Here is a 13,238-nt window from a genome sequence, read left to right as displayed (position 1 = left end):
CCTAGGACCATCAAATAATTTTTCGGACTAGTGCCTTGGCAGTGGGGCTCGAGAGAATAAAAGCGGTTAGTAGTCGGGATCGTCGATGTGGATGGATCTCATTCGGGCCGACCCGCACTATGGGGCCGTGCTTCGTGCAACCGCTTGACCTGGAAGACGAACTGGCCGCCGTGGCCCTCGCTGACCAGATCATAGTATGCTTCGTACCAGCTTGATAGCATCGCCAGCTTTGGTATAGAAATTTCGGCCAGTGGACCAAGGTAGAGCCAGTACACCACGAGATATAGAGCAGAACCAAAACTGCCGCACCGGTTCCTAGCACTGCGGACGTCGACCATGTACTGGAAGGGATTACTTCACTCATTTCAGGATACTCAGAGTATATGATAATAATTTAAGGGATCGAATCGATGCTGGATGTGCAGCCGTTTAACACGACCTGGCTGTCTGTTCTGTCTGGTCCCGATACGCACAGACCCGAGACTGACCGAAGGTCAGCACCAGGTCCAGGTGAAATGTCATTGGCGAGTAGATGTCAATCCTGAAAACATATCACCTCTGGCTCACTGCCATGTCAGAGGTGTTTGAATGCTCTAGCATGGTGTCAACCTAGACGATCTAGATGGTCAGATGCGCAGAGGGTGAATTGTCCTTTGAGAATTGCTATAATGTCAGCGCCTGCATTTTCAGCGCCTAAAGTACCAGCGTTGTTCAAAATTGCGGTTGAGAAACGGTAATTGGCGATAATCAAAGTATCTCACACTTTGCAGATTTCATTGGGAGTATCTACTAGTTATCTGTCTCACTTCGATACCTAGGTAGGCAATGAATTGATGGTTTTTGTGGACTCTCGGCTTAGGAGAATATACCTAGGTCGTACCTATTTATAGAACTGTTCAATCCAAGTAGGACTTCTACATGGAACTCAAGTTTAAGCAATGCAATATTCGTACTGTTTCCTTACATTTAAGTCCCGATCTCTACTTAGTGGTGTTTACCTAGTTAGACTCTACAGCCTTCTCTCTATAGGCTAGGCAAATACATCACGACATTAATATAAAAATAAACTTAGTTAATCCAATCTGATACAGAATACACCCTATAAGTTGATAGCGATCGTATCCTACAGCGCTAGCGCCGCCTCATTCAGGGGTATTCCGTTGGACTGACTTTGTTTATTGATTACAGCTGAAGATTGTTATGCTTCAACTCGCTTCTTATCATACGAGGCAGCATCAATGTGACTGTGCCTGCCCACTTGCCTTAGCTGAGATGACTCATGACTTCGCTGAGTGGTAATATAAATAGAGTAGGACAAAGTTTTCCGGATGAGAGTATTCGAAATTAACCTTAGTTTCTATTTCTCTGCAAACTTAGCTAATCCACCAGCACGGCAAGATTATTCTTGGTGCCACACTTCTTTCCACTATGCTATCAGCCTGCATGGTGGCCTGGCTTATGGGGTAGATAGGTGTTACATCTTCATCTCTATCTACATCATCCCTTCTATCAACCTGCAAGAAGCTGCCACATGATGCGGACTGGCCCAGCGCACAGGATTGGACCCAGCTCAACCAGACGGTGGGAGGGTGCCTGATTGCCACTGTGCCGATTACGCATGTGTGCCATAATCCCATCTACAATGCTACTGCATGTGCTTGGCTCAAGGGGAACTGACTGACAGTGGAAGCTAAGTGAGTTGATGCCGCCTATTTAACCAGTTCCGACTGACACCAACAGCGTGTACTATCCGGCCGAAATCTTGGACTCCTACTTCCAGGGCCAGTACTGCGAGCCATTTACCTCAGAGGCTAAGCTTTGCAAGCTGGGAAACTACGCTGTCTACTCAATCAATGTCACTGGCGTGTCTGAAATCCCACTACGATGTCCGGTTGACCATCAAGAACACAAGTCATGAGTAAGCTTCACATTCTTCATCTCGACAGACGATTATTCTATGCTGACTGTGTTTGCTGAGGAAGTCCACAGGGTGTGGGGCCCTCTCGCTATGGATGCACAGTTTGAAAGATCTCGACTTTATTAATACCTACGCAGGCGATATTCAGTATACGGGATCGGCAGCTCGCATCGGGGCGGGCATCATGTTTTAGGATATTCTCCCAGTAGTGGCGGCGTGAGGGAAGCGTGTAGTGAGCGGAACGTGTGGCACTGTTGGCGCAGCCGGGGGCTATACAGCCGGCGGAGGATATGGCAGTTTGACTTCATTGTACGGGATGACCGCAGACAGCGTGTTGGAATGGGAGGTAGTGACGGCTGCGGGCGAGAATCTGACCGTCACCCCCCAAAAGTACGCGGATCTGTACTGGGCTCTCAATGGCGGCGGAGCAAGTACATTCGCCGTCGTCGTCTCGATGACCACGCGCACGTACGATGTGGCCCCATGCTGGGTGCTGGCTTCACAGTCTCTAACAGTAACACGATCGCCTTCTGAAACAACTATCGACCTGTTCCACTCCAGTCTAGCCCCCGTGGTGGATACTGGGGTCACATTGACCTACTTCATCCTCGGTACAGAGCTGATTGTCTTCGCCGCCGTCATTCCGGGCAGCGATCCGACACTGCTCACCACCGCGTTGGCCCCGATTGTGCGCAGCTTAGACCAGGCAGGAGTCGCTGTCAACATCAGCTCCTCCAGCTTCTCCTCGTACCATGCCCTGTATGAGTCCTAATTCGTGCCAACCGGTGAGTTTACTGCCGTCGACCAGATCACGGGTGGCCTGTCTATACCTCTCCACCAACCAGTGTGACGGGATTCTCGTTGGGGGCGTGAACATGCATCTAAGCTTTGAGAGAAACCAAAAATGGGTGCCATGCGTCAATGACCGCAGATCGCTTAACACCTCTAATTCTATGTTCCTTTTCTCCGTAATTTAAACATTTTAATAGGTGCTCTTTTCTTTTTTTTCCCCACCATGTATATCCTCTCTGGAATCTGTTTCTTAGTGTCGGTGTGACATGGATCTTAAGGCACTTTACTACTATGTTATGCGTGTGATAAGTATTGGATTAGAGCTAAAGTAAAATAAAAAACAATGCATATCATAGGGGAATAAGAGAAATCACGTAGCATCGTAAGAAGTAAACCACAAAAAAACGCAGGTAAAGAGAGTAGGAAACGAGAGGACGAAAAAGCCCAAGCAAGAATAAGAGTGAGCTCTAAATATTTAGTCTTCTCCAAATGGTTTCTGCTAAAATATTGATGACGAGAGGATCCAGGTAAATATCCACTTCAGGAAAGACGGGGGCTCGGCAAAAGAGTTCCTCAAAACGAATCAAGAAGGGGCCTCCAGTAGTGATGACTTGAAGATTTGCTGCCCGAGTGATGTCCATCACTTGTCTAGTTGATATGATGAAGCGCCTCCGACCGTTTCGTAGCGTAATCGTGTTGCTTATATACATGGCCTCGAATTTGATTATTGGCGCGTTGGTATTGACTGCGACGATAATAACCACCTTTACTTGGCCTTCTGAGTTACTTAACCACCAACGTGCATCGTTTCTGAGTCGGTTCAATTTCTCAGAAATTCCAGTTTCTAAAACTATCGAAGGCCACTTATCGGAGCGTCCAGGTGGTAGGGCTACATCGCTAGGTTGACCTGACCAATCTGCTTCTTTCGAGCAAGAATTTCCATGAATCTGAGAAGCTCCCGTTGGTAAGAAATCAAGCCGTAAACTTGGGTTTACCATCACTATTTGATCGGTAATCTCTTTCGAGATCCCGGTGGTGACGATCTCATGGGCGGGTCCAGCGAGCTTCACGATCAGCCGTCTGGTCTCTTTATCGTAGAAGAGTCGAGAGCATTTCGGAAAGATCTTTCGTCGGTTTCGCTCGACGAAATCTGGGGGAACATTCACGTAGGCAACCCAGGTGGTCATTTTGATCGAGTCCATCTCCTTACACAGATACCTTTTGATTGCCAATTGGCTAGATGCGATACGAGGTGCGGGAAAGTCGACAAGGAAGTTTTCAAACCCTATACTAGGGGACTCGGATTCGGATTTTGAATCCTCATGGGATTCTTTCATTTTGGTTGCGAGGGAGACTGAGCGAAGATTGGGAGAGATGGGGCGCAGGATGGACAAACTATCCATCTTGTGGTCCCCACTTGACGGGTACGACGGGGCTGACCATTGATTAGTGAAATGGGGAACGCTCTAGGCAGCACGGTCAGAACGTGCAGGTCGGTTTAGCTAGGAAAACCAACCACAACCATGAGGGAAAGTTCAGTGAGAGTAGGGAGTCAAAAAGTGAAGAGGTGTGTAAAGGTGGTTATTCTGTAACTTGTAGATAAATGGTACTACTCGGTTCTGCTGCCGCGGACCGCTTTCTCTTCATACTATAGGGCTCTCCACTACATTAGTTAACTATGGCTTTTTCCCACCTTTGTTTTGCATTCTAATTACTTCAACTTGAGTCAATCAAACTCTACAAAAACACACATCTTCAAGCAAACCGGAACATCCCGATGTCTTTCTCGACTCCTTCAGTACTCGAGCCACTCGGTGGCAGAAATAAGAAGATAACAATCACTGCCCCCAACTCCACCCCACAGATTTGGATCATCGACCAGTACCTCTCAGGCATAGATTATAGAATCAGCCCAGCCGAGGCCAAGAACGGGCTCTCTGTTGGATTTACTCGCGCAAAGTTTACTTGCCACCTTGATGGTAATGAGAACAAGAAGGGATTCCTACGCATTTACCGCCAAATAGAGATTCAGAAGACACAACTGGATACCCGGACGAGAAACGCCAGCAGGCCAAGCCGCCTAAAGATTTTACGGAACTTAAAGCGCTCAAAGACTTAAAAAATTCTGGCTATGTACCAAATTTTCTTACCTGGGAAGTTACTCGCCAGGGTGACGATGGCTTTATCCCGGACGGTTTCACTATTCACTTTGTGTGGGAGATGGCCCCTGGAAAACCCTTAACCCACGACGAATTCTTTAACTTTGATCGCCCTAAGCGCGGTTTAATCTGAAAAAGGTTAAGAGCAGCATATGAGTACGTTAAATTCATATCTTCTTTTTTATGTATAAAATCTGATGTGAAATAGATATACCCTTCAGGTTGGCTGGGAATAGACTGGAAGATATATAGGGAAGGTCATTTGGGACGATACTACCCAGGCCTTGTACGTCAAACTATCTTATCGTTCTAGCGAGAATTCTAAAAGTTCACGGTATTTAGGGCTCTTTCTGGCTTCTATATGGCCTTTCCCTCTAACGAGAAATGGCAAGATTCAATATACGGAAATTATGAGTTGATCCGTGTTAATCGCCAGTCTCGGTGGTGGAGCTCTCCTGACTCTTGGATTTGGTGAAGGTCTATGTTTCTCTCGCTGTGGTCAGTATTGCCAAGCCTTTTCTTTTATCAGCCTAGCAGTCGTCTCATTTATTGTTCCGCGATTTGGGAGGATTTTCTGCGTCGTCGATGTTTGCTCGTCACTGTTTAATTCGCTGGTTTTCTCTGTAGCACTCATCCTTTTTCAGCCCCAGAGCTCTGAAACCCAGTCGCAATGAATGGCGGTTGGATTGATATAGCCTAGTATATCATTTAAAAACTTGCAATTGATCTAATGACTGGCTCCAATATCACTAGTCATTTGAATTCTATATCCTTCCCTAGCATTAAGAGACTTTTTAATTAGTATAGTCGGCTTCATAAGTTTGCTTGTGTGTCGCCCGGGAAAGCATGACGCGTAAAAGCCTAGCACTTTTAACTGTCTTGCCGTCCATGAATGGTTCCACAAACGCCATTAGCATCTATTAATACTATTAGGATACGAGGAAATGGGTTAACTCTCTTCATTTGTACGAGGTCAAATTATGTCAGCTAGCTAGCCTGGCCACTGTCAATGCGAGATTTCCGTAAGCTCAACTTTTCAATCAATCAATCAATCAATCAATACTCTATTAACCTGATGCAGCCTAACTAGTAGCGTATGGCTATGCAGGCGTTTCCTCTGGCGGAAACAGGAGTATTCCGAACGCCAGAATGTTAAGATAGATACAAAAGAAATGTGGCGTTGCGCCATTGTATACCGAAATCCCATAACCCACTTCTTCAACCGTAACGCCCTCCATGTAATAGCGCTTGTAAATCACCCCTCCCCTGTTTCTCCTCTCACCACTCCTTATGTTCTTCTCTACTCCTGTTTTCCTCCTTTTGTTGTTTATTGAAGTTATCGATGTATTCTTCTGAAGCTTCTCGGTAAGCTCTAGGTTTCGTCGTTCCTAATACCTAGCGTCTTCACCCCGCTGCGCCATTCGTAGCTAGTTGTCTTAGTCTCCTCTAGCCTGGGTCTTCGTCTTGTTCAGAGTCAGATCTAGCGTCTATATGTCTAAACTGCCCGAGGAGGCCTGTTTGGATCATGAATTTGGCTATATAGCGGGTAGCTTGCGAGTTTGATACCAATGCATCGTAGTCAGCCATCTTGTTCATATCCAAGTCCGTCTGTGCCCGGATCTTGGTCAACATCCGCCTCCTCAGGCTCGCGTATAACGGACACTGCAGGAGAACGTGTTTCGGCGTTTAAGACCCTTCTCCGCAGTTACACTCGTCCGAGTCGGCTTCGTTAATCTTAAAGAGGAAGTGCTTGAGAGCAATCCGCATTGATCGCATCTGGATCATTACTGCAGAGTACGCCTTTGGTAACCCCTCGAATCTCTGTATATTCTTTTTCTCCGGCGCCTTCGTTAGTCTCTGATTCGGTCTACTAGTTGTTTCCCTCGCCCACTCCCACGCCTATCGTGCCCTCGTACGCGCCCGCACCTCGCGTTTTGCGATCGCCATTAGTCTGGTTCCTGGAGCGTGGCCGGAACTGGGAAAACCTTGTTCCGTCCCCGCAACATTCTCCGCAGCCAACTTTGATTCAACGTCCACGCTTTCATTGCCAGGCACACCTATATGGGCGGGAATCTAATGGATTTCGATGGGAATTATATCGACCGCGGGTGTCTGTCGGAGCGATCGGAGGGTCCGGACGTGGTCATAAATTGAGTCGAGCATGTACTGGCCTGACGATCGCTTTGGGTTTTGGACTGCTTAGATCGCAGCCTGGCAATTAGAGAAGATGACCATCTTTGTGTACCTAGGGTCATCTATTGAATCCTTCTGGAGTTTGGCGAAGTAGGCAATCGCCATCTCTATCCTATTAAGCTCCGCAATATGGACTGTTGAGTCATTCATGGTTCCGAGGTGTCTCCTCAGGAACACCCCTTTATTTAGAGCAATGGCCGCGGCGCCAATTTGTCCCTTCTTTCCGCTTCCGTCTGAGTAATAAACCAGTATCTAGTTTTGTCCGCACTCAATATCGTATATCGAGGCCTAGGCTACCTCTGGATCTGATTGGATAATATATAGGATCTGTGCCTCCTATGGCGCTAGAACAGACGATTTCCGGGTTTCCTACTTAGTTTCTTGTGTTGCTAGAACACCTCCCTTCCTAAACCGCAGCGCCTCTAGAGGGCTCCATCCGCTTCTTTTTCTTTCCTCGTTGTTCCTTGCATAGTTCCGGAGGCTTTCTAGGCGAGCCTATTCTAGCCCTATTTAGATTTGTAATGCTGCTTCCTGAATCATCTGGTCTATTAATAGCTTAACTAGGAGCAGATGTAGTTCTATGTTAAGTATAGCCGCACTTATTGATTTAAAAGCACCGCTGATCATGATTGCCGCACGTCGTTGGATCTTGGTGAATTCGTTACTAATTCGCCGCAGCTCTCCTGCTGGGAGCGCTTTTGCTAGTAGATAGTACCATGCTAAGAGCCTATATAGTATTTATGGGATAACCACTGCTTGATAAATCTTACGCATTGCTAGTAGCGGCATACCCTAGGTGGATCCTGCTAGACCACGTAGTACCTTAAGGCTTCCGTTGGCTTTCACAAGGAGCTTCTGTCGGTGAATGTTGAATTAGAGGTGTTTGTCGAGATGGATTCCGAGATATTTCGCTGATTCCGCCGGCTTTATTATTGTAGTATTATTGATCTGTAATAGCATTTACGCGTTTCCTTATGGGTGTGCCGATTCGATGTTGTATATATCGATTGGTCCTGGTGTGCCGTCCTCCTCTTCCTCTTCTTCTCTCGGGTTAATAAAATAAATTAGTTCAAACTTATCTGGCGCGAACTTCGCCGCGTGTCGAGTGGCCTATATATCTGTACGGCTAAGTGCTTTCCCTAGGGCCTGGATATTTATATGATATGACTCTAATACTACTATTGTTGCTATATCGTCGACCTATCCTGATACCTTAGTGGTGGCTTATTCTATTTTAGTATATAGTGCTTATATAAGCGGCGTGTTGAATAGTAGAAACAGGATTAGCGATAGTGGAGAGCCCTATGGGATCCCTGTTGGTATACGAAACTATTTTAATAGATAACCTGGCATCCTGATGTAGGTGCTTCTTCCTATAAGGAATGATCTTACCTAGGGCATAAAGGTGCCTAGTCCTATCCTTAATATATTTGACAGAAGTCTCTCGTGAGATATATTATCGTATGCTCCTAAGACGTCAAGAAGTAGTATACTGACTTTCATGCCTTTGCCCTAGGCCTAGTAGATGCGATCTATGATTCGTTATATCGCATGCTCGACGCTGATCCCCTTTCTGCCTCCGAAGTGTCCTTCTAGGAGGATCTTGTATTCCTCTACCAGCCATGCGATCCTTATAGCCACTATCGATTCAAGGAGCTTCCCTAGGGTGTTTAATAGGGCAACTAGGCGGTATGACTTCGGTTTTCTGAAGTCTCTTAGGCCTCCTTTACAGAGCGTGACTATGATCGAGGTCTAGAAATGGCGTGGGTTATAGCCCTTTTATATATACACGTCGAAGATCTTGGTTAGAGTTTCCAGAAACTCCGGAATCTCCACTAGTATCTTCTACACATGGTTAGGGATACCATCCTTCCCTAGTGCCTTATCTAGTGGTGCATGTTTAATTATGTTTATTACTTCCTCTTTATTGATCGGCGGCGTTTCGATCTGATCAGGAATCCGGGTGTGAGGGATATCTAAGAGGTCTGCCTCTGGTGGCTCGGGGAAGAAGACTTTCTGGAGTAGTTCAGCCTTCTCCTGGCTACTTAGGGCTAGCCCTCCAGAATCGTCCTTTAGTGCTGGAATATTGCTGCTTGTCGATTGGTCCCTGTTTCTGGCCTATTTAGATACTTTCTATAGTCCTTTTAGGCCGTCCGCGATAGTCTGGGATATCCAGGTACGAAATCCCTTCCTTAGAGCCTTCCCTATCACTTTCCCCTTTACGTTTCTAGCGGCCTTATAGATTAGTGCGTCGATATCGTCGTCTAATCGCCTCCACTTCCTATAAGCCTGTCTCGCTGTTTTGATTACTTTAGTGTATTCTAGTGTCCACCCTTAGTATACATATTCTGACTGTTTTGCCTATAGTGTCGATTCCTCGGTGCCTCTTTACACGATATTGAGTAGGTAGTCGATTGATTCGTTAATCAGTTCTGGTGAGTATATCCATAGCTTGTTCTTTAGGTTTTCGGATACGAATTTTGTAAATTTGCTGATATCCATCTTCTTCTATTATCGTCTTCGTGTTTCTGGGATTTTTGGTGTGTTGATTTCGAGTGTGGTTAATATCGGTAGGTGGTCTGAGTCAGCGTGGATCCTCTCTTTTGTTTCGCATGCGATCATACGCTCTCGGAGGGCATATAATGCCAGAACTAGGTCGATCGTTGTCTCCTAGAGGCCTGCTTCTCCTCCCCTTCTCCATATGGTTGTACCAGGTCTAAGCCATAGGTCTAGACCAGCGATGTCGATTTAGTCTAGTAGGTCGTCTGACCCTAAGTCCTGCGAAGCTCTGTCGCCGCCCCAGGCTGGATGATGAAGGTTGAAGTCGCCTATGACTAGGTAGGATATCCTTCTTAGTATCTGCTCCCGGGCTAGGAGGAGAGCATTTGCTAGGTCATTCATGGCTAACATTCCTCCTTTATTATATATATTAATGATGCGGAGCTCCTGTTCTTCTGTTTTTATCTAATACTCCTAGCAGTCGGCTGAGTGAACAATATATATGCCTAGTGCCATCTTCTTCGATATGAATAGGCATACTCGTGCCCTTGCACTAGTCTCCGCTTCGAATAGGTAGTAGAGGTCGTGTGTTTATTTTACTAGGTAGTAGGTATCATCTTTAAAGCTGTTTCTCCAAGGTTCTTGGATAGCTATAATCTCTGCTGACACCACTTCTGGATCGCGTATGAACTACGCCATCACTATGTCCTTTAACCAGTTTACGTTATATTGAAAGATCTTGAGTTAGGTTCCTTGAGTTAGCTAATACGTTCCGTTAATCATTGTTGAGAGGGCTGGTGAGGCCGGTGAGTTTTCCTGCTATAAATCTTCTTGCGCTTTTCTGACGACAGCTAGGGAATTGACCGCTGGTCGCTTTAAGGTTGTTTTCGTTTACGTGGTGTGGGCTGGTATTCGTCGTCGTTTGCTCGCTCTAGTGATAGCGAGCTGGTATGTTCTTCTAAATCTTTGTCTCTTTGAAGTGCTTCTTCTAGCTCAGCCATATTCACCTTGTTAACCGAGCTTAGATCTGGCTCGCTTATCTGATTCCTTCTTTTAATGCTCCTCGTCTTTTTCACTCTCTCTCTACTTATTGATATAGAGGACGTGGTTCCTTAACTCGCCTTTAATAAAGCTCTCTTCTTTGCCAGTGCCTCACGGGCCTTTGCCATTTTTGCTCTGATTGCTTCTTCTCTTATTTCTTTTGTGGTTCGCGTTTCGTGAGCTATTTCGGGTTCGAATTGGATCACTCCTAGTGGCGTCGACGATACCACTCTTAGGTCTATGAACAGGTGGACTGCCCCTTGTCCGAATTAGAAAGCCTATCTATTTATTTATGGTGTGCCTACTGCCTCAGCCGATTCGTCCTCCTACATATCTATATCCTCTAGAGTATTCATGGCTTCCTGGGATCCTTGTGGTGCTTTCCTTGGGCGGCCACGTTTCCTCCCTATAGATGACGCTTTCGATCCGGTTTTCCCCCCTTTGGTCTTGCGCTCCTTTATTGCTACGCTCGTTGTTGTCTTCGTTATACTGTTATTCGGCCCTCCGTTACTAGGGCCTGTTTCCTTATCGTCCTGCAGTATAGGGCCGCTACCCCCGGAGCTGCCTCCACTTAAGTCTATTGACTCCTATGGTGTTCCCCACGAACTGGTGGAGGAGACCTCGAGATGGCTTAGTGGCATTTTCACGCTAAAGTATGCCGGCACAGGATGGTATCTACCTCTCTGCTTAGCTGACTGGTTGACGTGTTCTACCTCTACCTTTCTTATCTCGCAGTCTTGGCTCCACGTAGTATATACGCCCTTGTAGTTAGCGCACTTCTATATGTTCTCTCCTTATATATCTTTTAGAGGGCAATCCCGAGACTGATGTCCCTCTAAGCAGTATATATATCGCATGTTTTCGGCGCAGGTGGCTCCTATATGACCGTACCTTTGATAGTTGAAGCATTGACGCACCCGAGCAGTTCTGTCATAGAGAACTGCCTGCAGCCGGTCGTAATCCCATAGGACTCCTCTTGCGATCGCCTCATTTGCTATGATTGGCGACACGAACTCGACGATAAGCGAGCCGCTCTTCTTCCCTGCCGGGATCTTGAGCCAGCTGATTTTCGTAATTTCGCTCCCGTCTTTCTCCCCTCCCTAGTTATGCACGTTCGCCGCCAGCATCTCCTTTATGATCTAGTCCTACACTGGTCTTAGATCGTCCATCGCCTTATCAATGCCCAGCGAGCGTATATTAACATCATGCACGATGATGCCCTATATTAGGAGATGAACAAACGCTGTCTTATAGAGACCCTTAGCCCACTTGTCTCTATATATTCTCATGATCTCAGCCTCCTTTATATTCCACATCGTGAAGCGGAGATCGCCCGATCTCAACTGGCGCGATGCTAGGATCATGACAGTAGCTAGGGCGGAAACGGGGTCTCTCGAGTTCGTTGCCGCCTTGGCCCTAGCCTGATTTGCCCTCTTTGTGAGCTCAGCTGGCGTCAACCGCCTGAAGATGCTGTTTTACGCACGGTCGCCAAGACAGACGACCACCTCGCGATCACGTGCAACCTCCATTGGTCGTGCAGGCTCAGAGCCTGAGGACTAGGAGGACAGGAAATGGGCCGGCGCTGGCGCCTTGGCTGCCATTTTTGCAAACGATTCCACTGTCTACTTCGAAGGCTGCTCTATAGCTGCCTTGATGCCCTGGATGTCTCGTCGCAGCGCCCCCAACTCGTCCTGCCAGTCATTCATGGGGGTTGAGAGGAGGTCCTTGGTGAGCTCTTCCACACTCTTGAGGAAGCTCGTCACCTTGGGATTGAAGTTCTGTCCACTGCTGATGTCCTTCAGCAGGGCGTGCGCCTCTTGATTGGTGTTTCTTACGCGTTCTCTGTTCGTCGGACGCGTTAAATGCAGGTTGGCTGCGGCCGCCGGAACGACCCCAACTCCCTTGGACACGCGCACCATCGATTCCATGGCCATATGTGCTGGCAACTGGGATCAAAATGTAGCGCAGAGAGTTAGATTTAACTTGCCGTTGCGAGCTAGTCGTCAACTGGTCTGGTTCTTGAGAAATTTCAAAAATTAAATTTGCGCTGAGGTTGTTGTTTTTTTAGCTCAACTTTTCCACTTCTGCTATACAATCTAATAGTGAGCGTTATGCTTGCCATGAATGTTCAGTTAAAAAAATGAAAGGGTGGCTCGGGCACCGACGATCATGAAGGAAACAAGGATTCCCTTGGTGAGTTAGTTTGAGATTCGCCACTTCCAGATGTACTTAATTCTCTGAGGTCTTCGAGGACCTCAAGAGTTGTTCTTGTTCCCAATTCACCTTCGTGGAATTGAGCCATATGGGACACCACACCCACCCGTCTTCCAGTAGCCTTCTCAGCATTCATTTCTTGTTTACGGTAGCTCCATTCGCATTGGACTTTAATCCTTACATCTAGGTGGCCACTTTCTTGGTGGAACACTCATAAGGATCAATACCCAAGGGTGGCAGCAGTTACAAGAGACCCGAGTAAAACTAGGGCCTAGCAATTCCCAGACTTATAACTTCGATTAATAATTAGAACTTGCTAAAATCGAGTTCAAGTTCTTGACCAGAACAATGTAATCTTAGGAAAACCTTACGGACACGATTTTCTTCTCGTTCGATTGCTAGTTAAATATTTGTATATCATG

At 46.7% G+C, this 13,238-nt stretch overlaps 6 protein-coding genes across 6 annotated transcripts; 3 read left to right on the top strand and 3 right to left on the bottom strand.

Annotated features, from left to right (window-relative positions):
* Window positions 1-98: 98 nt before the first annotated feature.
* N7495_007143 (Cytochrome P450) lies at window positions 99-338 on the bottom strand (the record flags this gene model as incomplete). The annotated part of the gene is made up of 1 exon (XM_057209794.1): window positions 99-338. The coding sequence occupies one exon, from the start codon at window positions 336-338 to the stop codon at window positions 99-101; it is 240 nt and encodes a 79-aa protein (XP_057063568.1).
* Window positions 339-1,531: 1,193 nt separating this feature from the next.
* Window positions 1,532-2,690, top strand: N7495_007142 (FAD linked oxidase N-terminal; the record flags this gene model as incomplete). The annotated part of the gene is made up of 3 exons (XM_057209793.1): window positions 1,532-1,581; window positions 1,741-1,886; window positions 2,152-2,690. The coding sequence occupies 3 exons, from the start codon at window positions 1,532-1,534 to the stop codon at window positions 2,688-2,690; spliced, it is 735 nt and encodes a 244-aa protein (XP_057063567.1).
* A 487-nt stretch (window positions 2,691-3,177) lies between these two features.
* Window positions 3,178-3,897, bottom strand: N7495_007141 (uncharacterized protein; the record flags this gene model as incomplete). Its single annotated transcript, XM_057209792.1, has 1 exon — window positions 3,178-3,897. The coding sequence occupies one exon, from the start codon at window positions 3,895-3,897 to the stop codon at window positions 3,178-3,180; it is 720 nt and encodes a 239-aa protein (XP_057063566.1).
* Window positions 3,898-4,487: 590 nt separating this feature from the next.
* On the top strand, window positions 4,488-4,829 carry N7495_007140 (uncharacterized protein; the record flags this gene model as incomplete). The annotated part of the gene is made up of 1 exon (XM_057209791.1): window positions 4,488-4,829. The coding sequence occupies one exon, from the start codon at window positions 4,488-4,490 to the stop codon at window positions 4,827-4,829; it is 342 nt and encodes a 113-aa protein (XP_057063565.1).
* Window positions 4,830-10,956: 6,127 nt separating this feature from the next.
* Window positions 10,957-11,370, top strand: N7495_007139 (uncharacterized protein; the record flags this gene model as incomplete). The annotated part of the gene is made up of 1 exon (XM_057209790.1): window positions 10,957-11,370. One exon carries the CDS (start codon window positions 10,957-10,959, stop codon window positions 11,368-11,370), a length of 414 nt encoding a protein of 137 aa, XP_057063564.1.
* An 854-nt stretch (window positions 11,371-12,224) lies between these two features.
* On the bottom strand, window positions 12,225-12,536 carry N7495_007138 (uncharacterized protein; the record flags this gene model as incomplete). The annotated part of the gene is made up of 1 exon (XM_057209789.1): window positions 12,225-12,536. One exon carries the CDS (start codon window positions 12,534-12,536, stop codon window positions 12,225-12,227), a length of 312 nt encoding a protein of 103 aa, XP_057063563.1.
* Between the last annotated feature and the right edge of the window lie 702 nt (window positions 12,537-13,238).

This window comes from Penicillium taxi (assembly GCF_028828555.1).
Source record: "Penicillium taxi strain IBT 34144 chromosome Unknown utg000004l_segment0_segment0, whole genome shotgun sequence".
Classification (NCBI taxonomy): Eukaryota; Fungi; Ascomycota; class Eurotiomycetes; order Eurotiales; family Aspergillaceae; genus Penicillium; species Penicillium taxi.
Note: the sequence above shows the minus strand (reverse complement) of the source record. Positions and strands in the feature narration are given on the sequence as shown.